This window comes from Lagopus muta, chromosome 11, assembly GCF_023343835.1.
Source record: "Lagopus muta isolate bLagMut1 chromosome 11, bLagMut1 primary, whole genome shotgun sequence".
Taxonomy (NCBI): domain Eukaryota; kingdom Metazoa; phylum Chordata; class Aves; order Galliformes; family Phasianidae; genus Lagopus; species Lagopus muta.
This window is the reverse complement of record NC_064443.1, coordinates 11,837,279-11,863,103: the sequence shown is the minus strand read 5'-3', so window position 1 is coordinate 11,863,103 and position 25,825 is coordinate 11,837,279. Positions and strand designations below refer to the sequence as shown.

General features: G+C 38.0%; 1 protein-coding gene across 5 annotated transcripts in view; it reads left to right on the top strand.

Annotated features, from left to right (window-relative positions):
- The window catches only part of CFAP20DC (CFAP20 domain containing), a 62,973-nt gene that overhangs the window by 26,647 nt on the left and 10,501 nt on the right, over window positions 1-25,825 (top strand). For 4 of the 5 annotated variants that reach the window (XM_048957899.1, XM_048957894.1, XM_048957896.1 and 1 more), the window contains 7 exons: window positions 355-491; window positions 655-835; window positions 1,373-1,519; window positions 5,042-5,373; window positions 10,260-10,673; window positions 13,680-13,883; window positions 18,877-18,938. In XM_048957899.1, the coding sequence (XP_048813856.1) occupies window positions 355-491; window positions 655-835; window positions 1,373-1,519; window positions 5,042-5,373; window positions 10,260-10,673; window positions 13,680-13,883; window positions 18,877-18,938 (1,477 nt within the window). The remainder of the gene's footprint in view (window positions 1-354; window positions 492-654; window positions 836-1,372; window positions 1,520-5,041; window positions 5,374-10,259; window positions 10,674-13,679; window positions 13,884-18,876; window positions 18,939-25,825) is intronic. The other variant, XM_048957897.1, reaches the window with a different exon arrangement.

The window sequence follows — 25,825 nt, the reverse complement described above, 5'->3', positions numbered from 1 at the left end:
TACTGCTACAGGTTAGATTTCCATTCAATTTCTACAGAAATCATTTAAGTTTTCTTGTGTGTTTCAATGTAGCCTCTTTTTAAACAGAACTTTAAAGCAAGGAGATTAGAAATATGTCTGTATAATGGACCAAAACTTTCTTGCTTGTATGTTGACACTCTTCCATAAAATGCTTATTTGCTTAAAGTAAAAAGATAGTGAACTTTGAGTACAAATTCCTGGGGATTGTGCTATAAAGGAACATAATTTTTGTGTATGTCTAGGACTGATAACTCATTTCTGTTGATTTTAAAGTTATTAATATTTATTCTAAGGACTGTAATATATTTTTAAAACTGATTGTTCTTTACCTAGCTCGCTTGGTTAATAGAAGACAAGGCAATAGGAACAGCAGTAAAACTCAGGATGTGTCACATATTGCATTTGGATCAAAGATCCTTGGACCACCTCCATCTTCAAACAGAAGAGTCAGCACAAGGGTATCTGCAGAGGTAAGAAGGCTTACATTGCAACTTTTCCTCTTCTACCAAAGAAGAGATTGACCAGTAAGAAGGAGGAGACTTACACCCAAAACGTATTTCAGAATTGATGTGAGGCTACATCATATGTATGCGTGTGTGTCAATATTTTTTTCTGATGATGGTGTCTTTCAAGGTAACGAAGATTGTGGGTAGCAAAAGTAATAGATCATACCAACTTCAAAGTTCAGGAAAAAGAAGTGAATCCCTACAAAACACTGAGAGACTGGAGGTGTCGTTCTCATCATGCACTGATTGTTTAGGTCAAGGAGATAAAAGAAATACTCACCAAGCAGCTGAAGATGTTCATCAAAATGGTAAGAGTCTAAAGGGAACAATATGTGATGAACTCACAAATGGCCAAATTTTTTTCAGGATTCTGACTTCAGAATGTAAGACTTAATTCTCAGTTTTACTAATCCTTTACTACCCAGTTAATTACTGAATACATTTATGAGAAATATGGCTTATTCTCCTGTATAATCTTGAAAAAATGCTCGTTCTCTGACGGTTTTGTAAGCATTTTGAACCAAGGACCACCACCTGCTGACAATAGCTGCAGGGTAAACATATTCCTGTCTACCTCATGCTGTGCATGTAAGGGGCTAGTGCAGTGATTCTTGATAACTTTGCAGGTTTTGCAAGACTGTTTTGTGTACTTCTGTATTTTGCCCTTCTGTACATAGTGCTAAATTTTGACTTTGTCTGTCATATTCCTGCTGCCCCACAAATTCCCGTGCTGTTCAGAACATATTTGTATCCCAGAGCAATGCCCTGTATGCTGTTCTTCCATACCTCAAGTAGGAAAAGCATACGTGTTCACAGGTATTTGATACATCTGGCTTGTATTTCAGACTCCGCAATTCAGACTCAGAATACCTCTGAGAATGGAAGAACAGATTTTCAGCTCCCCTCACCACAAGATCCATCAACAGACAAGAACAGTCATAGAAGATTATGTCTAAAAAATGCAGACAAAAACACATGGGAGATAACCACTGGTATGTTGCTAATTTTATGTTATTTTACATCTCAGTTCTGTGTGGGTCAGAGGACTATTTGTTGTAAATTTCAAAGGCCTCGGAAGCAGTTCACATAAAATAAAAATGTATGTGCTGTAGGGATTATGGAAATCAAATACCCTGCAACAAAAGTGCTTCTGAGCACTGATAAAGATTTGTAGGATTAAGCAGAGTACCAGTGCATGAATGGATGAAAAAGAAAAATTCCATGCTTTCTTTATTAAAGGGAAAGAACTAAAAATATTTTTTTCTTTAAATCTCTATTAAATTTAACACTAAAGACCCCAAACATTGAATGTTTACTTTTTTCTTATTATTTCTGGATGAATGTGTTCTGATGAACTTCCCATAGGCAAATCATTCATTAAAAAAAATCTGCCATCCTCTGTTCTGAACTTCTCAAGAGATGACAGTGGAAAAATGGTAGGCATTCTTTGAGGAAAAGTTCACAGGGAAAGGGGAATAAAGCACGACACAAAATATGAGGGCCCTACTAATGTTAAATAAAATTACACCATACAATATTTGCATAAAATACTGTACAAATCCTTTACAAAAGAAGGTAAAACATATGCTGACATTATCAGATGAGAAAAAAGAAAAAAAAACACTCCTAACTCATCCTTACCAACCATTTATCGTTTGCATTCACATTGAATTCCTAATACTAATAAAAGCAAAGAAACAACGGTTACTGCGATAACTTGTATTGCAGTAGTTGTTCATGCACGCTGTCAGGATTGTAATCCCATAAAGCTCATGTTTGTATCCCAGAGCAATGCCCTGTATGCTGTTCTTCCCCTCAAGTAGGAAAAGCATACGTGTTCACAAGTATTTGATACATCTGGCTTGTATTTCAGACTCTGCAATTCAGACTCAGAAAACCTCTGAGAAGTTCATGTTCAAGTCAAGAAACTCCCGGCAACTGATCTTGCCCAATAGCAAACATCCACAGGCTTGGTTCAAGAGCACTGACTCAGCCAAAAGCAGAGTGCTCACACTTCTGATGTGTGCATACGTACATACATCATGGCAATTCATTGGCACAAAGCCTCATTCCCTAAACAGGAGCAAAGCATGTATGATTTTTGATTCTCCTTTTATACAGAACAAATTGTAGCAACAAGAATCTGTCATATACAACTCTTTTCTTATAACCAGACGCTTAGTGTTCTTAAACCCTGTGCAGCCGTCAGCTTTGGTCACCCTGGGACAGCACTACACTTGTGCCACTGGCTTGACTAAATATTACCTTAAGTTTCATGAGTGGAGAACTTTCATAGGTAGTTATTTTTATTTCTTTAGAGATTGGTCACTATTATTTACTGTATCTTCTAGATTTATCACAGAGCTCAAATCAACAAACGTTCCATTAGCAGGTACACAGTACCTTTATAAAGGTAAATTATATTTTAGCAAGAAAAAAAGAAGAGTAAGTATTGTTTATAGTTTGTCAATCTTAAATATGCAATGTTGAAACCTTCATTAAAATGTTATGCTGCAATTAGAAGCTTTACCATAAGTCTGACTGTGTGGAAGAACTAATTAGATGTTTAGGTGATCATTCTTGCATTTATCGTGTTTGCTGCAGTGTTGTGATTACATAGCAATTTACATATTTTGCTAAGAAGATGCTCCAAATTGTTCATCACAATTGACATGTAAATGCTGAGTATAAAACAAATTGCAGTATAGTTTGTGGTTGAGAGATAATAGGATTTGGTTTGGTCGAAAACTCTCCATATCTTTCTCTTGTAGACCATTAACAAAATGGCACAGTGATTACAGGTTACTGAAGTTGCTGAACTCAATACCTCGTGTAAAATGTCATTTGAAAACCTTCCAGACTTAAAGTTTTCTCTTGCGGTTTCAGTTGTATCTGCATGCAGCTTTTTACATGTAAATCCAATTACCTGGCTAATTAAGATATGTTTTCAGGTGAGTGTGACACAATATTAAGTGATCAAAGAGAGAACCCTGCTCTCCTATCCTTTGGCAAACCTGTAGTTATTGATCAAAACAAAAGGCCATTGGATTTACACAAAAAAGGTACTTCTTAAGAGCTATGAATAGCATCACTCATTTCTTGAGACTTAAAACAAATGGCATTATTTACACGTTCAGCTTGCAACTCTTAGAGTCCCCTACAGTTTAAAAGTGATGTCTGTATATTTACAAAATGCAGTTGGTATTGTACAGTATGAGGCATGAAAAGCCTTGAGGCTTCTGACAACAGGTGCTCTTCATTTAGAGACTGAGAAATGTTCTCCCCTGGCACAAGGTGCCAGCCATGAATACACAAGATGTGTTACGTCCCTGCTTTTCACCTGGTACAAACTGCTGTGTAGGATGCTAAGCGCAGTTCAATAGCTTCACTGGCTGTGTTCAGTAAACTGGAAGAATCAGAGCAGCATAGTAAGAAGGCAGGCATTCCTGCCAGCAGTCTCATTTTTCTCTTTCTTCTGCTTTCATTTAGTTCAATTTTTTTTTTCCCAAAGCTGAATCTGCCTAGAGTAATAACTATTTCTAACAAAACTGAGAATCAAATTCCATAGTAAATTTACTCTGCTCTGTGACAGCAGGCATTTTATTATTGCAGTGCTACTTTATTATTAGGTTTTTAGTATTTTTTATTGAGGGCTTTTTTTTTTAATATGGTTGGTAACTTTGTTTTATGGAGCCAGAAAGTTTCCAAATCTAGTGAATAATCCACACCACACTACCTTTAATGAAGATAAGGGAGTATTGCATACTTGAGCAGTTCTCCTTTTCTCAGATGCTATTTGAGATTGGTTTTAATCAATCAAATTGACATTTTTTTTCGATGTCATCATTCCAAACATAAAATATAACTTAACAATGAGAATGTAAAAATGGTCTTTTCATGTTTATCTGGTGCACTCAATCTTTAAATCCATTTCTGTAGTTTATTGTTTGTTTCAAAATTGGCAGATTAGTACAGTCAGTGTTCAGGGAAACTTGGTGAAACAGATATCTTCATACATTTTTCATGTCATGCTGTTTTTCCAATAGAGCTATAGTTTGAAATTGAGATTTAAACCATAGGTTCTAGACATAAAAGAAAGTGTAGAAATTCAATAATAAAGAAGCAGCAGATTGCAATATGATGAACTTTCCACCAAGTATGTGTGGTTTTTGAAAGGAAAACGTCAAGCCACAAAAATAAGCCCATAGAAAAAGATCAATTGCCAATTTTAATAATTAACAGCTAGATAGTTTCAGCTCTGAAAATTACAAGTTTGCATGTCATGTGTTGTGTCCTGTGCATTTTTTGAGCTTTGATCAGGAAATGTTTTGGTTGAGCTCGCCTCCCTGGAAAACAGCCTGATCTCTGGGAGTGCACCTTCATCACTCTTCCAAATGTATACATCAGAACATCTGCATTAAAAAAAAACTTATTTTTCCCGATGAGAAAAGAGAGTGATCAGTATAAAGTGTAGTTTATATGTTTTACATTGCAGTAAATATTTTGCATTTCAGATGAATGGGTGTTTCCAGAAAGTTTCACTGAGAACATGCAGTTGGATGGGAGCAAGCAGCACGCAGCCACTCAAGATTCAGCTTGCTGTGATGTAACCTCACCAGAGATCACCTCTACTGAACATCAGCACAATGAAATGGGTGATCACAACATGAATCACAAAGAGATTTTCACATTTTCATCAAGACCTCGATCAGCTCCTCATGGGAAATCCCCAAATATATCACCAGAACACTGTATTTTCCCTCTGGATTTGAAGCAAGACAGTAACCACGTCCAGGGGGAAACCCAAACTGAAGATAACTTTCAAGGAACTGACAGTAGTGAAGAGGTAGGCCACTTTGTAGGTGCAATTCATGATAAAATAGCCTTTGTCCTAAAACTCCTAAGTTGAGATTCTGTCTTCCAGGTAGACAGGGAAGATAAATCATCTTTTCTCCATGTACCTTTAAGTAGATTTGTCTCTGTCGGGTTGCTGTATTTAACTGAATACAGGGGTGAAAATGAAGGAATTCCCTCTGTAACAAGAGAACAAAAGAAACTTAAGTCTCTGTCAACCCTTATGCCAGTACAGAGATGTGAGCATTCTTTGAGCATCCTTATAACAGAATTTAAGGAAGCCTGCATCATAGATTTTGGCAAGACATGTTTGTTATGCTTGAATGAGTAAACAAGGCTTCATTGTGCCTTTTGGAACTGTAAGCAGAGACTGTTTTGCTCACCAGCTTTGTCACACATTCTGGTGCATTTCATTTTTAATTACAAAATCTTTTTCCCAGCATTCCAATCTTTTCCTTATAGCTAAGGAGTAAAATACAACCAAGATGCCTAATGCTAGGACACACAAAACAGAAATACTCTTCGGTTCTGGGAATCTATCTTCCTGATGCTAATTACAACAGATAACATTTTTATCAGGTTTTTTTCCTATGATTTTGTGGGTTTCCCCCCTATCTGCAGCACTTAAGCCTGTGAGGCTTTGTTATTTCAACAAGGTTTCAGAATTTCAGAGTTAGATCAGTTTTAGGCAGGCTAGTAATTCACAAACAGTATTGTGTATGTGATAACATACCGAAAATACGGAACTGTTACTGTTTGGATTTCAGATAATTTCTCTGTCAGTTATCCTCATGTAAACAATCAGTGGCTTATTTTTGTGACGTGCCTCACTAAAAGCTCTAGGCCTCAGTTCATCTGGCAGTCTGTTAATGCTTCAGCAGACCAGACTGAGGCTGTCACCAGGTGGCTGGCACATTGTTGGGTTGCTTGTATTGCTAGTGGATTCATTTGCTGGAAAACAAACAGAGTTGCAACAGAGCTATGTCCTTGATGAGCTTCTCTCCCATTTAAAAATCCTAAACATTCAAAGCACTCATTGCTTTTCTGTTCTGATATTAACAGATGCCATCATCCATCACAGGAAGCTTTCTGTCCTGGGATATGAGAAAGCCCACACGCTGTATAACATCAGCAGTAATGCAGGAAAGCATGAGGTCCTTGATGGATAGACAAGGCCCAGTGACAAATGTGAAGCAGTGTGTGGTGTTCTTGGGTCTTTACCTTACCCAGCACTGAGAAAGATCTATTGTTCCTCACAAGAAGCTATAAATCTCACATCATTGCATGTTATCTGTAATGTCCTGCCATACTGTCATCCTGCCCCAGAGATTCAGTGCCAAGTGCAGAAAGATAAAGGCAATGACCAAACACTCCTGCCTTGACAGCACAGGAAGAACAGTGTGGCACAACATTAATGATCATTTATAAGGCTGATGCAAGAGAGACTGAAAGAGTATTCCTATCTTGCCTACAAAGATTTACACTGCTATACTAACTTAAAACTTTCTTGGACCATGTGCCAGAGGTAGAATAGAGCATAGACTGTTCCATTCACAGTCTATGGGATGCAAACTGCATTAATAGAGTCAATATTGCATCCGGAGATACAGTACATTAAAAAAAAAGCATCAGAATTGTGGCAAACAGACCTACAGCATGTTGATTATCTAGCTACTACGTTAATAATTGATAGTTAGGCCATTCTACCATCCTAAAGAAGTCACTGAACCAACAAATTACTTAGCTGACTTGTTTTGTCCATGTTCATCCTCTTCCCTGTACAGATGTGTTCTTTGTTGCTTTTTGCTATAAAGCTGACTAGCATTACACTGATATTCTGAATACTTATTTAATATTCAAATTGCTGAAGACACTTTTATTTCAGGCACTGAAAATACAGGAAATGGGAGCCTGGAAAAGCCATGATAGTTAAACATAAGACCATTGACTTTATAGTAGCTGCTTTTAACACAATTTAAGATATGTATGCAAAATTACCCAAATTCTTTAGCAAAATCATAAGTATTTCCAAATCTTGCTTACAGGACAAAGCATTTACTTACCTAAGTTAGAGTGAATCTTGCAATGATTTTTTTAACAATGCATGTTAATCTAACATGTTGAAGTAAGCTACATTGTGACTGGTTCTTGATACTACAATTGTCTTTCGTTATCTTTAAGTATACTGGAGCTTTCTTTGACATTCAGACGTGTTGTGTTTCTGTATAACATACATGGGTACGTACTCTTGAACGAAACAAGATAAGACAGATATCTCCAGTTACAATGAAACAATTGCATATGGGCATGAATTTCGTTACTCCTGAAAAACAAGTGAAACTTATTTCCTGATGAAAATAATTTTTGAAATAGGATGCCTTTGTAGTTTAAGCGTCTCCTATTGCAGAGAAGTACAAAAGTTCCAAAAGTTCTTCTTGTGTTTTGCATCACTCTATCATCAGTTCTAAAATTACATTTAAAGAGAGCAAATCTCAGTTTCATCACAGTGTACATTTGAAGTTAGTGGAGCTGCAAAGGAGAATTATGTACTTTTTGATTAAATCTGTGGAAAAGCAATATAATCCATGAAAAAGTAAAACCGTTGTAAAATACAAGAGACGGGCCATTGGTTTTGCACCAGGATAAATTTCAAATAAGTGCATATTGACTCTATGCTGCATGCACTGGAAGCTGTAGGATATGCATAACAACTGTGCTAGAATTGTACTTCTCATGTAACTTTTGGGAAGGAAATGTTTCAGCAAGGAAGCTGATAACAGCAAGTATTCATAAATTCCCTTAATCATTTATCAGTGAGGCACTGCAATAGTTAAATGCTGTTATTCAGTTATGAGTCAATCAGTAAAGGATAAAATCTCTTCCTGGTGACTGTGGCTGGTGTTCCCACAAGGCCCACTGCTGCCAAACTCCCTTTTGGCTGTGAAGCCTTCAGCAAAGAAACTTTCCATCCTTATGCAATTAAAAGAGTAATATACTGAGATAATACACTCTTACCAAAGCCGATGGGCAATTTCACTCTGATACCTCAGTGTTAAAGCTCAGCATACAAAGGGACCATATCCCATCTGCTCCTCCTAGGTGGCCCTCAAGAGTGATTAGAATGATCTTCTTAAAATTACATCTCAGCAAGAGCAATCAGCTTTATGTATCGAGCAATTGCCCAACTGCCCATCTGCATGTTTTTTCCTAGGAATACAGCATCAGTGCAAGTGCTGGTTCCTCGGGGAAATCATTCTCATCTTCACTATACATACGTGCATATGCAGTGCTGTAGATAACACAGCAAACTTTATTTATGTTTCTGGCACCACATCATGATTTAATATGTATTCAGGTTTTAGAATGATCTGTTAAATATGGCTGAAAGAGACATGGAAAGATGGGAGAGGTTTAGATTTGGGACAAATCAAAGTTAACAATTTATCTCTAGTGTGAAAAAATGCAGTGCTTTCTTTAGTAGTCTTCCACCTCAAATTAACCTAACTTAATAAGGGTTTCCAGCACAGATTTGGTGATAACATATGATAAGTAGAGAAGGGAAATAGAGTTGTGTGTTTCAAGGAAAGCAGGGGAACAGACCTGCTGTTACAAACATCTGAAGTGGGTATCATTTCAGATCCAACAAAAATTCAAAGAACAAAAGCAACACAAAATGTCTGTAAATTTGCTGACATTTCACCTATCTGTACATTTCATACCGTGCCTAAAAAATGTGCAACAATTTAGATAGTGTAGAAATAGTTACATTAGTATACCTTCAGAGAAAACGTGCTGTACATTCACTGTTCCTTTGTTTTTTGCAAACCACAGACAGTGATACACCAAGGAATCCACCATGCTTACTCACCCCATGTGTATTTTCTTACTCAATGTGTTATAAAATGCATTGCATTGGAGGTTCATATTACATCTGCAAACCATCCTCTGTTGCAATATTTCATAAATAAAAAAAGAGATTCTTTTTCCAATAATTTGTGAATGTACATTTTGTGGAATCCAACCCTGGACACACAGCAGTCAGAAGCAAATTTGGACCACACAGTAGGACTGGACCTTAGCAGTGAAAGGTGTATTAAAGATACTTTGGTGTCTTACTGAATCTTGCAGTATCTTACATCTGGGCTGGTAGCATCTGATACAGAAGCAGCAGATGAAGGCAAGGCCTCTCTCATCCCTTCTTCCATGAGAATAAGTGAGAATAAGAACACTGAGGCAACAACAAAGCAAGTCTAGTGTTTATTTCCCATATGCCTGGATTTGCTGTTAATTGTTGAGATGTAGCATGAGAGAGCATCACACACAATTAATGGGAGGTTTCGCAGAGATGCTGTTGAGTGTGAATGTAAGGATAATAAACTAACCACCAGAATTCTGCAGTGATACTCAGCTATCATCCAGAGATGAGTAAAGTGATCTCAGCCAGAATTAATCCTTGTATTTTTAAGTTGTGGGTGCAATGTGAAAATACAGTACTAGTAATTCAATGGAAAGTTATTGTTATCATGGACTTCTTGCTTGGTTTCTGTTTTACATCTGTTACAAATGTTCTTGAAATTGATTATTCTATAACATGCAGGTTTAAGAGGCTACCAGAATGCTAAACCTGGGCTAATGTTTTGAGAAGCATAATCCTGTCTCCCTCTCCCTCTCTTCTGTGGTTCTTTTAAGATGGAGAAGTGCTTGTGGGTACTCAGGGTTGTTGCCAGGAGAGCAGATGGTTCTCAGAATCTTTTTCAATTTGAAATTAAGCACTAGAAATTGAAGAGCCATTTTATAATCTTAAGGTCAAATATTTTGTGCAAAACAGCATTGTGTGACAGCGAGGGGGAAATCACTCACTTTGTTCCCTGAATTTAGGACAACAACAGCAACTTCATCCAGAGTACTGAGAACCTTGAGATCAGCTGCAGCAGCCAAGGAACGCCTGATTCAGTAGTTTTTAAAGACAACACATTAAAGAGGATATCACAGAGAAATGAAAACTGGAAGAACATGGGATGCAGCAAACAAAACCTCGAGGAAAGCATGGTGTCAAAACCACAAAGTTCTGCTGGGCGAAAGACAGAACCCATCAGCAATCAGAGAACCTTAAAGCCTACTTTTTCTCTTTCTCCAACTGGAAGTAAAACCGAATTCTTTAAAGTCTTTCCAGATGTGTCTGAAAAAATAGAAAAATCTGAGGGAGTTTCTGGTCAAATGAAGTCATCAGTCAGCAAAAACTCCTTCAAGAAAGTCTCAAGAGAAAATCTGTGTGTGACAACACAGACTTGCGTAAGTGGTTTTTACTTTGAAATTCAATTTGATTGTTTAGATAAGCTGTATTGGATACAACCAACTGCCTGACATGAGAAACAGTACATCTTTCATCCAGATACATTCTGGCTTCATCATAACAGTCTTTACCATGCTCAGTCTGTTGAAGGTTGGTTTTCTACTTTTTGTTGCGTATAAATCAATACTATCAGAAACCACAGAGGTTCATAGATACCAATAGATGTAATTCAGCAACTTGCATTTTGGAAATTATGTGTTAGAAAGAAAAAAGTCATTTTGAGTACCACCTTATTCTGCTCACTTAGTGATGCTCCTTGGTGGAACATCTACACATTTCCTGAAAAGCTCCAGGGAAGGACTGGAGCTGACTCCACAACTCCCTGGGCAGCCTGTTCTAACAAAAGCAATTCAAACTGGGCAACACATTGAAGATGAGCATCTAGATAAGCACATGTTCAAGTTTTCAGTCTACCATTGGTATTAACATGCAGATATTGCCATGCCACTGATACTTCAGTGGGTTTTTTTGGTTTTGTTTTTTAAATGAATTTAGTCTCTCCAGTACTGGTGTAAGGGTTGTGCTTTATGTATCATCATCCTCTGAGTCTCCAAGGGTTCTAAGGACCCCCTCCTATACTGTGCAAGTTGCTTAGCAGATTTTGTAAGAACAGAACATGTTTTCCTGTGAAGAGTCTTGAGACAGGATTCCTTTGTGAAGGAAACAAAAGTGGGAATTAAATACTATAATGTAGGTGAAAGTATTATTGAGACCTTAAGACAACGTTGTGAACTTTTGGATATGAGCAGCCATCCAAGCACAAGGTACTCTTTGTCCTACAGGACATAGTTCCTGGGTTAGTATTTTTCATCGGTTAGGAAGTTAACAAAATTAGTGACAGAAGCCAAAGACATCAATGAAAAATATTGCCAACTGCTTGAGGTAGCACTGGAGAATTTCATTGGCTGTGTGCATGAAATTATTTGTTTCCATTTTAAAACACTGTTCTTTGTTTTAGGAATTAAATACAATAGTTTTTACAAATGGGTATTGGAGTGAGCGTTCACATAGAAGTAGTCTCTTCTAATCTGTTCAAGCAGAGGACTGGTAAAGTAACAAATGTTTAACCAACTCTTAGTGCAATCAATTTGCTAACTGCTTAATACATTTTAAGGACCTAGTTGCTTGCAATGTTTTATTCATGTTTTAATAGAGTTCTCAATTATTAAGCTCAAATATTTTTAATTAAGAAAGAAGTGCAGCCCTCTGGGTAATATTGCAACCACGTAGAGAGCTGGTAATTAAACTTTCTGCACGTGTAACTACATTAAACAATCCTGAATAAAGCATTCGAGTCCATAAGAATGCAAATGTCATATATGAAAAATAGATATAAATTTAAACAAGTTTTGTCAATCTAGCAAAGGATTTGAGAGTTTAATAAAAATGTCTTTTTATCACAAGGGGAAGATAAGCAAAAAGACAAGATAAGCTTTTAATTACTAAATGAAATATTATTTTAGACAAATTTACAAGTATCACAAAAAATTACTTTTTACATCAGAAGTTTCTTCTACATTTCAAAGTAAACTTCTCGAATTCAATTTTCAAATTCCCTCTTTGAAAATCATCCAAGATCAGGAAAAACGTGTGAAGAGGCTTTGCTGTAGTGGTCAGTGGCTGCAGAACACGCAGTCCCAGCTATTCTTTTGTAATACAAGGAGTTTGCTGTAGAGAATATTACAGATTGAAAGCTTTGCTGATAGTTCTTATTTCTGAGTATGGTACTTCAAGAGTGAGACCATTGCAAGAAACGTGAACAGACTGACGGCTTGAGTGAGGCCAAGAAGTCAGGCAAGTGTCAGGAATTCTTTCGTAAAAAACAAAATCTAAAGATCTGTGCATCTTTTTATTGGCATAAGAGACAAGATCAGAGTCAGGGAACGTTTTGTCTTTATTAGAGAGAGGATGAGCAAAATGTCCTTCCAGTTCCTAGTGCATTTATTGTGCATGGTGCCAGTTCATTCCTTTGTTTTAAGGACTGCATGCCAACAGATCCATATGAGGTAAGAAAAATAAGGAAAAGCCTCTCTTATTGTAATTAAATAAATGAATTACAGAAGGTTTCTGCGTGGGAAAATTAACAGAAAGTCAACATCTTCAGTAAGATCAATGACAATCTTAGCAGCTGTAGAACTAGCAGAATACTGATGTGCCAAAGCGAGGCAGGCTTTCCACACAGAAAATAGCAAGCTCAGTGCATAGTAAGCAAGGGAGTAACAGTAGCTGAACTATTAACTTGCGTGTAGAAAGGTCTAGAAAAAAAATGTCAGGTATTATTTTGGAATTAAAAGTAGTAATAATAATCACAGGACTCAGGAATAAAGCGTGGAGCTCAAAAACCAGAGATAAAAAAAGGGTAACAGCTGAGCTAATCGTGGAGCTCAAGCACTGAGCCATTCAACCACTGAGCCTAAAATAAATGCTACTATTGTCATTACTTTTTAATATGCATACACTAGCAAATTACTACAGTAGTCTTTAAAATTTAGTGCTGATATGTAGCTTTCCAGATAAATTCTATGCTGTGTTTCACAAATAACTAACCGTTATGTTGATGGTGTTTATGATACTACGATAACTGTATGATTAAGTTTATTTCAAGGCCTGTATCAAATGTTTAAGCGATTTTAGCTGCGGGATTTTCAAACTTTTAGAATAATAACAATAATAATCATATTTTTATTACACTGGAACAGCAACTTCACCAAATATGCTGAACCCAACCCGGGGTCCCTAACAGTGCTGTGCTCTCCTTCTTGTAACAATGCGTGCCTGGTCTTCATAGCTGAGCAGAAATGTGTTAACTAATCTATTCTACTAAACATTTTGATTCCCTTCTAGCATTGCAGCTTCCTTAAGGTTCCCCAGAGGCATTCGTTTCATTCATGTGTTCTGTTCCATGATCCTGTCCATATTGTTGGCTTCTCTATTTTGTTTCACAGGAGTACGACTGGAAGAACTACCAGTCAAGCAGACTGAGTGCATCCGAACTGCAGATGCTGGCTAGCATGAAGAGGCAACAGAGTGAAGAATTGAAGGATACAGGAACCTCACATGGGTTGAGTGCATCACAGATAGACAACTGTAACGTTAACATGAGTACAAGCAGTGATGATACAACAACCTGGAATTCTTGTTTCCCACCAGTAAGTCTAAATCTACAGTATTTTCCCTGAAGTTCTAATTTTTTTTTTTTTTTTTAATTATTTCATTGGTTTTGAATATTAACATTTCTTTAAGTAGTTTCAAAAACTAAGGTATCGTTACCAGATGTTTCTTAGAACTCATTAAGTAAAATACACAACCAGAACATACTTGCAGCAGCTTCTATATTACCACTATGGAAAGAAATACCTCCTACTTATTTCCATGGAAGCTACAACAGATACCAAGGGCACAACACTATTTGTTAAATCAAAACCCATGCACCAGTGGAAGGTGTGATAGTGCCTTCTTCCAGGACAGGAGCCTAATTATAAAGTTATTAATCATGATTTAGTTTAGAAAGCAATACAGGAGAAAGCAGCTTACCCCTTCCAAAGTCTGGTAGAGACTCGAGCAGGGTACTATCCCAAAAAAAGAAATATTGTCCCCTTTGCTGCTAACCCTTAAATGAGGGTGGACTCTGGGTCCACCCCTTCTGGTCACTGAGGGGGCATTGCTTGCACCTGTGCTCCCTGGATTAGCCATGCCTTCTCACCTGCTGTTTTATAGCTGCTATGATGATATCATTGCTAGGAAAAATACTGCCAACACAGTGCAACTTTCACTGTGCTCACACCTATCGTTTGGTCTCCATAAACAATTGCAAGCATTGAACAATAGTAGTGGGTGCCATTTTTTCCAGATGGAGGAATTCACTGACATACTTTTGCTTCATATGTGCTTCCATGTCAGATGCTATTCTGTCAGACTGCCCTTCTGCTGCCATCTGTCACAGCAACAAAATGCAAGAGAATATTGGTGGGAAGGCTCAGCCTCTGCTGCTGCATTACCAACATCCACCTCTGACTTTGCAGGCCAACATAATAAAATAGAAGGCATTACTTTCAGAGCAGCCCTGGCATATATTCTTTCTTAGAATCCTGAATAATCATGTAGGTTGCACAGCTTGTCAGTAGCAGCTGACAGCCTGCAGATGTGTGATATAGCACTTGGAAATATCTTCAGAATGAATGAAACCCATAGATACCAGCCAGCAATTGCTTTCCAGTGTGAGTAATGGAGAACAATTGCTTCTTACAATGATAAAGTCTCATTACTGAACAGCTAACTGTTTAAAGGACTGAAGCAGGAGAGCAGTGTCAAAGAGCTGCAGTAGCTCTGAGCACTTAGTGTGTGATCCTTCTGTATTTTACACCTTGTATCATTACTTGTCCTGGCCCAAAGTGCTACCAAATCTCACAGCTGCACTATGTGACAGAGTGCTGTTATAAGGAGAGTATTTGTTACAGTCCACTGAAGAGCATCGAGTGTATGAAATCAGGGCTGAGCATTCCAGCAACTATAGCAAGGTATTTGCAGGAGCTGCTGCAAAACTAGATAACCTCACACCCCATTTATATCGCAGCAAAATAGCTCTTACTTTATTACAGGTGAAACAATAATAAATAATGAATGTGTCTTAAGTAAAGCCCACAGCTCTCAGAGGCAGCTCCAGTGTTAGGAGAGTAAGCACTGCTGTGTGCCCCAGTATAAATTCTAGTAGGGCAAATGCTCTGAAATGTTAGCTGCAAATTATCTCCAGGAACCTACAGGGCCCAGATGGAGTCCTGTAGTCTGGACAACACTCTCAGTCATATGGTCTGATTTGGGGGTGGTCCTGCATGGAGCAATTGATGATCCTTGTGGGTCTCTTCCAGCCTGGGATATTCGATGATTCTAAAGGATTTTTTAAAACGAAAGGTACTGCTCCAGTACTGAGTGAACCACAGGCTGATTGCCAAGAGAGCTCTTTCATCTCACTGCCTTCATAGTTTCTGGATGCTTTCAGACAAATAACATCAGTTTTAAAAAGTGTTTAGATAAAATAGGTTAGTCATTTCAGTTGTAATTTAGCATAGCTGTAGCGTTCTGTTGGCTTGGAAATCTAGAAATGTCTGCTCATTTCATATAGCTGTTTTAGTGAATCCCCACACTAAGCATTCACATGTGCAGTAAATGTATTATTCTGTGCAGAGATAGACTAAATAACTGAGAGATCGAAATACAGCCTATCCAGAGCAATTAGAGCATGTTTGAATGTTGTTCCTGCTGGATTTCAGTCTTTGTTTTTATGTCCCCTCACCTTTACTACTGCAATCATTCAAGCTGAGTCGAGAAAATTTGCAGATGATCAATCCCTCCAAAATCCAACATACAAACTGTAGCAAAGTTTGTATCTGCAGCCATCTACCGTTGCTTTGTCAAATGATTTTAGCTGTACAGGAAAGAAAGAGAGGAATCCTCATATCATAGCTTGAGAAATTAGGGACAGTTTGCACTTCTTGTAACAGTTAACCTTTCATGCTTCCATGTGTTTCCAGGTAGCATCTGATTATTTAAATCAGTATTATTTACTTTGTGGTCTTCCAAGATAATAACAAAAAGTACTTTTTGTTGTAAATTTTCGTTCATCTTATAGAACCTTTTTGTACCTTGTTTGAATCTGTGGCAACAGCACCACCAGAAGGCAGATTTTTGTGTCTCTTTCATTCTGAAATACATACAGTGTTCTGTGAGGCAGTGCAGTGTATAATCATGTTAAGCAGTGAACATACATATCAGAGTAATATTTTCTCAATCAAACACATTTTTAGTTAGTTTGTTTTTTTCCATCACTTGCCTCTATCAGTGTGATTTCCAGATTCATCGAAAATTTTCATGTATTACTGACTAATGAATTTCAGCAGGCTTCTGAAGTGAAGGCACAAAGATCCATCATATTGCTAAGCTGCAGTTAGAACAGATGTCCTTAAAAAACTATAAAACTGATATACTAAAACTGTATTTTACAACCTATGATGGCTTAGCAAGAACTGAGTAGATGCTGTCAGGAGAAATTGTTGAAATGCAAGTTGTTTAGCAGCTGCTGTAAACCATGACAGCCAAAAAGAAATAAAATAGCTTTGAATATTACACATTACCCTGCATAGCTATCAGCTATAAATATAAACTGCTTCTTTTTTTTGAAATGAATTTTACTTCAAAGGAGAACTGCGAATCTGTGCAAAAAGTGAGTGGGGCACAGGGCAGAGCTCCAAATTAACGACAAATATATGTAGAACTAAATATTTTAAGAAGATGGTATTTGACTGAATGCTTTCTGAAATTTCAGGATATATGAAGCTCAGTGTTAGCTTTGCAACAACGTGCAAGACAGCTCTATGTTCTACAGAGTATAATGTGAAAGTTTATATTATGAATTATCCAAGAATTGTCGGAAAGCTCAGGAAATAACTCTGCTTTAATGCCTTGCTCTGTGCTGGAGATCCAGTCAGATCTTCCTGCCCTGTCAGGGAAATTCAGCTTCTTGGGTTGCTGTTTCCAGACAACATCAGACATCACTTTAGATGCAACACAGGAATTTTGGAGCAAGATCACGTAGAAGAGAGTTCAGAATATCTTCCTGTGCTCCCTTATTCTCAGTCAGAAATGCAAAGGAGAATGAATTGTAGAATCATAGCGTTGTTGAGGTTGGAAAAGACCACAAAGACCATCAAGTCCACCATCAAACCACCCCCACCACAGCACAGCCCACATCCCTCAGTGCCACATCTCCACGGTCCTTGAACAGGGATGGTGACTCCTCCACTCCCTGGGCAGCCTGCTCCAACCTATGAAGGTTCCCTCAGATTGCTAATTGATGAACCCTAAAAGCTAACAGTGGTGTAATGCTCTGTCATTAGACTCCAGGCTATGCTCACCACTCAGACGTGTCTTTCAAGCACAGAGTACACACAGAACACTAAAATTACTTGTTTCTCAAGCAACAACTGCCTAAATATAAATTCAATCAAATAGATTTTGAACGAGAAACCATTTGAAATTTCAAGGTTCTCACTTAGTTTTTGGAAGGTCTCCTGCCCTCCATTGTGATGATTCAGAAAAGGAAACACTTTACACAGAAATGGTCTGACAGAACTGAAGTCTGACAGACAGGAGGAGTGATATTTAAACCCAGAATTATTCCAGCTGAGAGCTCAGTTTGACAGCCCCTGGAGGGATCTATTCACATCAAGTCAAATTGCAGAACTGAGGCAGACTATTCTTTACTATGAAATGAGACTAAAAATTATTTAGACAGATATTTTGGTTCATAGACTGACTAATTTACCTTCTGTCTCATCCACAGTCTTCCACTAGCCATCACTTGGGAATTGCACCATCCATGACCAGGCAGTGACTTATATTTGGCAGTAATTAGAATGTCATTCATCCCAAGCATACCATCTCTCCCCACTTCTTCAAACGATGAGAACATTCTCTTTTTAATTAATTTTGATAAAGATGCAGTTCTTTTCATAATACTTAGTATTTAACATCACAGTAACTCATTTGTACAAGTATTTTTAATGCATGCTCATATTCTCACTCGCTTCTGCTTTTGCTTCAGTGGTTTGTTTAGAGCTGTCCTGACACACTGTGTGATGTGTTGGGGTCTTACCTGCAAACATTACCTATGTTTTGAGACAAGGTGTATTTTTATATTTTTATATTAGTTTATGAAAATCAGTGTTTCTGGCAAATAGCTGTTTGAACGCCATAAGCACCCAATAATTTAATATAAAGCTTTGGGGGCACATTATTACTATTGTTTGTAAGATTTGGACATTCTTTAATCAGAAATGATCATCACGCTTCCCTCTGTGTGCCCTGGCCCTGTCCCCACACTCAGACAGCAGAGAAATGACTGCGTGGTCGACTCCTTCATTCATATGTATTTCCACCCAGATAAGAATCATCTGTTAAGTTATACCCTTGCACAGTTAGGATCTGAATATCCCTTTTAAATTTCACAGATAAGACGAAAGACCATAAAATTCCAATATCGGAAGCTGCAAATGCGTATCCTTATAAAGGATCTCTTTCATACTTTTGAACGTTCTGAAGGAATATTTGCAAAGTTATTTTCTCACTGTTATTTTATGTTTTCCATAGCCCGTCAGTCAGGAGCATCACTATCAGAAAGAAATGAGCCCACTTTCACATTCCAACCCACGGTAAGATTCCATTTATAGCCCAGGCAGTAAGAATTCAGTCGGAGTGTTCTGAATACTAAATGTGACGTTCTTTGATTTAATCTTAAATCTCCTTTTGGTTGCAGCCTCCTCTCAAAGAGCTTTACTATTGCTCTTTTTAGTCATTGTCTACAGGCTGCAGTAAGTCTGCATTGTCCCAGAATACAGGGCTGGATTCAGCACGGTTGAGATGTACCCTGTGTATTTAAAGGAACCAGCACAGCCCTTGCTCCTCCACGTGCTTTGACGCGTGATTCAGCAACTCTTCTTCATCTGACATCTATACACTCTGACCTGTTTCTTTCTCTCTCTGTCTCTGCTTTGTAGACTCAGAAGTAGAATTGCACCTGTGACTCCAGGTGTCAGGGAATCCATTTGTTAGAAAAGGTTTTAATGTTACTTACTTGGAAAGGACTTTCCAATAGATAACCCAGCCTGGACAAGGTGCTAGGTAATAACACTGTGGGATGGTTCAAACCAATCCTGTCTACAATGTATTTTGGATGTCACGTTTTTAGTCTTATCTGTTCTGTTTGGAGTCAGCGCCAAAAGCCCAGTGACTTTAATGTAAGATAAGATGGGGATGTCAAGACAAGGGGAGATGGTGGCTGAAGAGAAGCAGTGAACATTCAGACAACCAGATTGAACTGGCCTGTTTCAGAATTGCCTTGCACCTGTGAAAGCCCAGCATCATTTTGCCAGTTCTTGAACAGCCTGAACAGGAGGCAAACTTAAATTTTAAAGCAGTCCTGCTTCCCTTTCTGTTGGTGTGATTAACACAGATTTTGCATGTCTGAGTTTTAGCTGGACAATGCATGCAGTGCTGGGAGGGATATGCAGAGAGGGTATTTTGGGTATGAGTGCAAGAAAGCTTGCTTGATTTCTTTTCAGGATACCAACAGTGTGAAATTTTATGACGGTGCACCACCAGCCAATTGTGCACCATAATATTCATTTCTCCTCACACAGATGTTTTCAGTCACTTGTTTTACTTGCCATCCATGTTTTTATTATCTTCTTGTTAGATTTTATGGAGTGAACACAATGAAACTTGCTGTGCAGGTTCACCCAGATGCATCACTCATTGCAACATACAGCCATATGTTTCTTAGCACACACAGCATATTACTGGAGTTAAAGTACAAGCCTGGATTCCTGTCCCATTTCTTAAGTAAACCTAAGTGCCAACACTGTTCTAGAAAACCTCTCCACCTTCCATGCTACTTGCCCAAGGAGCTATCTGTACCCTTTCTAATAGTTACAGTGGACAGAGTGGATGGAGAGACTTGACTATAGTCCAGGTTAAGTTATGCAGTGCCTTGCAACTGACCAGGACTCCTATTCCAGAATTGATTTCCTAAGTCTGATGGCGTAAGAATAGCCTACATTTTAGTACAAGCTGCACTGCTTTTCTACTTCCAGCCAATAGGTTGAGTCAGGTTTTGTTATTTGTATTCATGTGATAAAGCAATTTGGTACTCAGTATGTTTTATACACTGAAAAAGAGAAGAAGCACCAGTATCTGTAAAAATAAAGCATTTCAGCGTATTGAGTTTAGGTGATCACCAATGAAAATTTATATTTCCATATAATAAAATCTAAAACAAAATGGTATAAACTACAACTTTGTTCTCAATCTGTTTTAATCCAGTACACAGAGCAGACAAATTTACCTAGAAGTCATTTTTGAGAAACGCGGGCAAAGTATTCGTAAAGTACCTGAATACTTGGAAGTGCCTCATAAATTCTGCAGCCCTTGTGAACGGCCAGAAAAGTATTATTGGGCTGTAAATAGGGAAGATGACAAAATTATGAGGTCAGTTTGCATCACGGTGTAAAAACTGGAAAAGATATGTGTGGAATATCATGATTCACGTTGTTAACTTTCATTTATAATGGAAAATTTAGTAATGTTTTCCACTGAGGGTGTGTATGTGTGAGAGAGAGAAAATTAATGGTAATTTTATAACTTAGTCCTTAAGGTATTTTTAAAAGCCTATTTTAACGAGTAGTGTATGGGTAAGTGGAAAATACCTCAATCTTTGTAAGCCTATGATAGCTAAGAAAGCAAACGTGAGAATATCTGAAAATCTGATGTATCCTGTGTAGATCAGTGGGATAAATATCATGGTACAAAGAGATTTACATGATGTACTTACTGATAGAACAAATAGTTTGTTGTAAAGAACAGAAAAGCATGTGACAGGTCTGAAGTAACTTTAGGAGTCATATCAGTGGTGTTTTCTGGGAAACTGAGAGAGCCATGTAGCAGCTATTGTCCAAGAGGAGCTTCTGTCCATTAGAACATAAGGCAGGAAAGAAAGCATCTGTGAAGATAATGGAAATACAGTCAATAAAAAGACCCAGCTAGACTCATTTTCCATTGGATCCACTGGGTGAAGGTCGTAAGTCTGCCAAGAATATTGCTGCTGCAGTACAAATCATGCCCAAATCATGCAAGGCACAGAACCAGTGAATGAAAGGAGGCAGACGGACTGCAGAGACACAGAGCCAGATGAGAAGAAGGCATGCGGTGTCTTGAGCCTTAGCTCTGCAGTTCCCCATGCTGGCTGGTGCTTGGTCCGAGCTGAGCCCCATAACTGCTTTTTTTCCCTTCAGATAGGAAACTAATTAGCTGTTACTTCTCCCTCCAGAGCAGGGGCTGGAAACTGCTATGCTTACTTAGGAAGCATTTCAGCAGCACTGTCCTCCAACATATTTGTGTGCTGTAGATTTGGAAGTTGCATTAAAGGAAATGCTGAAAGGAAGTTAATATGACAGAGGAATTGCAGCAGTACTGAACTGCAAAGTGAGGAACTGTTCTGTAGAAAAGATATTTAGCCTAATTGTATGAATAGATTTCCTGAACTACAGATGCTCTTCAGAAAATTTATTTCTGATAAAAGCTGATTTTTCATCTTTGAGAGGTATTTTTTTAAGTTGAGATCTGTCTTTATAAGCATTGCCTCCCCAGCTCCTCAGCTGGCATCCTGCTCAGCTCTTCCCAATCTACCAAATTAAATTTGTTCCTCTGAAGTTCAAACAGCTGTTCACAGAAACCATGCGAGGGCAGGACATAAATATTTCAGCACATCGTTAGGTGTCTTTTCTAAGGAAGTTTGTTTTACTTCAGTAATTTTATATAAAACCTACACAGGCAATGCTTTATTTAGGTTGTACCCAGACATTTGGTTCTGTATGTTTAAAAAATATGAATTCCCATAGTGAACTGTGGGCACAGAGGTTTGATAATAGTAAATATCTGCCTGATTTGGGCTATGGCCAAGAATTCAAGACCAGCTCATACAACACAGGCTTCATTGTATGAGAAAGCTTATTTGTCAATAGCATCCAAGTAAAGAATGAGTGATGAAGCCATGTTTCATTCACAAATTATTATTTTTGTAATTAATTGCTGGTGGGTTTCATATATTAACAGCTCAACACTAACAACCTTCCAAAGTGTGGAGTGACAGCTTTTCCTAGGCTGACTGCAGTCTGCAGAAGTTCATTAGTGTCTCAGTCAAAGAAAATGATCTTTGGAAGCATTGTCTATAGCTCTGCTGTGGGTTTCATCCTGTAAGAAACTGATGAAGCTATGAGATGCCATTTTGCCACATCCCCATCTACTCTTTCCAGTGTCTTGTACTTGTCTGTGATTCTCTGACCTGTGTTCACATCAGTTATTACCTCTGTAAGTTTTGCTATGAGAAGAGAGCATTACCATTGCTCTAAAGGGATAGGATTCAGGACCTGCAAGTCAGCTCCTGCTTCTGTGAAATGTTCATTTTTACCTTAATTTCCATCATGGTTTTGTTACAAACTAAAAAGAATCAGCTTAAAACCAAGGAACAGGTTTGGTTCCTAGAATGTTAACGACATCCAATGATATTATGAAGTGTTTATGGGAAATAGATGATGCAGTTCAAGCTGGCTTTTTGTCTAGATGTATGTGCTATCTATGAAAAGTGTCACACTGTACTGTAGTTTAAATCCTTGAAGCTTTGCCTCTTGTGGATGTGATAGGAAGTTCCTTGTCTCTATAACAGGCTGATAAGGGCCTGCAGTCATTGGCAGATGATAAATAGTCATTGACCTTACCTGACATTGGCATGGTGCAGGCTGACTAAAGCAAGCTGTCCTGTCATTGTAACCTACCATTCCATTAGAATGATTGGTGTGTCATCATTCTTCCTTTCAATACAACCCAAAAGAAGAAAGTAAAAACACTTTCTTGTCTTTTTTTGGTGAAGGTATCTCTCCAGTGGAAGTAATTCATATTCATATAACAAAAAATGAACAAGCAGTAGTTGCCTTTTATGACTGCTCCCTATTAATTTTAGAAAGTAAATTATTTTCCCACTTTCTTATAAAGTTTCTGGTACCAGTCTTTTTCATAACCTACTCCTGCCATAAATGTTGCCGTGATCACAGCACATGAAATTTGTGTATAGTATCAACAGTTCTAGCACACAACCATAAACTCTGCAAACACTGAAGTACCAAAACTAAAGATATGTTCAGTTTTTAGACTGCCATTCAGGTATTCTCATCTGTCCCAGAAGAAAATTAAATATGCCAGTAGCTGATGCATGTCGTCCTACCACTCATATTCAGTTAAGATTAAGCTCACCTATAAAGTGATGCAGCAGAAGAAAGATTGTAGTTATAACATTTATTTGTGCTACACCAGAACTTCTCTACCATGCATGCTGTAAAATTCAGTTGTAAAACATATTTGTCTCCCATATTTCCAGGTAAGGGCATAAGTACTCTAATAGGGTAGAGTTGAGAAGGAAATTTAAAGGATGTGTTTTACAAAGAAGCATATTTATTTTTGTGATTCATTAGAAGATGGAAGTCATACAACTCCATTATTTCTGCAAAACAGAAATTATTACATTAGGAACTATTAGGAAATTACACAACAGTTGTCAAAATAAGTGAACAAGAACAACGTATCAAAAAATGTGCTTTGCTTTTTCATTGTACTCATTCAGTTACTTTACTCATCCACAAAATAGTGTAATTTGCAATAGATCTCCCCATCGTTAATCTGAATTAGCAAAGTTCTGCTGCATTTGTCAGGCTATAATATGCATGAAAAAGAACATGACAATAGAAGCAAATGGCACAGGAAACATCTAATTGGAAAGGTTAAATTTTTTAATCACGATGGTAAAAAGCTTAGCTGCAGAAAGGTTGTTGAGAACGGAGTGGCTAACATGCAAAAGCTTGTTAAAATAATCCAGAAATGACTTTCTCTTGTATGGGAATCTGAGAACATGAAGTCATGGCAGCATGAGCATGGAAGACTAAAAGACTAAAATATAAAACATGGAAAATGCTCCTAACCATGTGTTCTATGCCTGGACTATGCAGGAAAATGCAGAGCTGCATACCCCATGTTAGTCTTGGTTCTTGTCTCTTGTGGTCTTCACCCATGTCAATGGGCTCAATCTCTTACAGCAGGAAAAATAGCATTTAACAGATATGTCTTAGGTCCCCCAGTGTCCCCTGTACATGTTTTCTTGTTGTCGTTGTTGCTTTTTGTTGTGTTTTCTTTTTTTAGTTCCTAGCTGTATTCCCATTCTTGCAATGGGACAGAAGTTACTAAACTCACAGTTTAGGGGTACTCTAAGTTGCTTGAGAACCCTGACACGGGGCATTTCAAAATGTCAGCACCAAACAGTACCTAGTGCCTAAGCATTTGCTTCGGATGCTGTCCTTTGCATCTCCATGATGCTTGGCTGAATAGCCTTTCAAGAGAACTGCTGATGGTATTCGGCCCCACAGCATTTTTGCTAGGTACATTTCATCGTCACTCTTCCCTGAACAAAGCGTCGGTGCCTACTTGAGGTGAGACAAAAGATTTTCTGTTTATTGCTGCCCACAGAAAGCAAATCAGCCGGTTTGTTTCTGCAGCAGCCCGTGTTTGAGTAGCGCTACGGACTGGAATTGTGCATTGCTGAACTTTCTGTGGCCAACAGCCAACTGTTTCAGGCTTTCCCAGGACGCAGCACGTGCTGGCTGCTCACGTACTGACTCGCCATCCCTTGTTCCTGGTGGGATGTCTGAAAGAGATCCGTATTTTTTTCTTACAAAGTAAAACTGCCAAACTGCCTGGGTTTCCAAGGGCACAAGTGCCCACCGCCTCCCTTCCTGCCGCCCCGCTATCATTTGTGTAATTGCTTTGATCCATCATACAGAGTGTTGCTTTTGATTCCTTTTGCTGTTGGTGACAAAACATGATGTTTTTCAAAAATTAGAGCAAGGCAGCATACTTCTCCCTTTGTTGGTAATGATTAAGTTTCCGGCTCCATGCTGTACCATTCATTGTATTAATACACCAGAAGGTCAGAGTTCCCTAGCATTTTTTTTTTCACTTTCTTGAAAAAGAAAGGTAATTTTCACAGGCTGGGAACATTCAGCTGCATCACCTTTAACAAGTTTGATAATATTAAAGTTAGTGTTCTGTTGAGTCATGTTCTCTCCACTGATCTTTAAAAGCCCTCTGGCTGCGTGTCATCCATTAAAAGTTAAATGGGATGCAGCCTACATTCAGGATGGGCAGAGCAGTGAGGTGCTGTTAGCGGCTGACTGCGGAGAAAAGGAATTACTTTAATTGTGACAAGACTCATTGGGTGCTGGATTCAGGTGTTTCTTGAATGGTGGAACAGTAAAGTATAATTTTTTAAACGTATGGTTTAAATAATTGCTAAAAATACGTGAAAAAAGAAGCAAACCTTTCCTAACAGATGCTTAATTAAGTGTGGAAATCTAGTTGATTGACCAGTGAATATCTGACTTACATGACTAGAACTCTCTTGTTTAAGATTAGATTAATATATTGGAATTTTAAAACACAT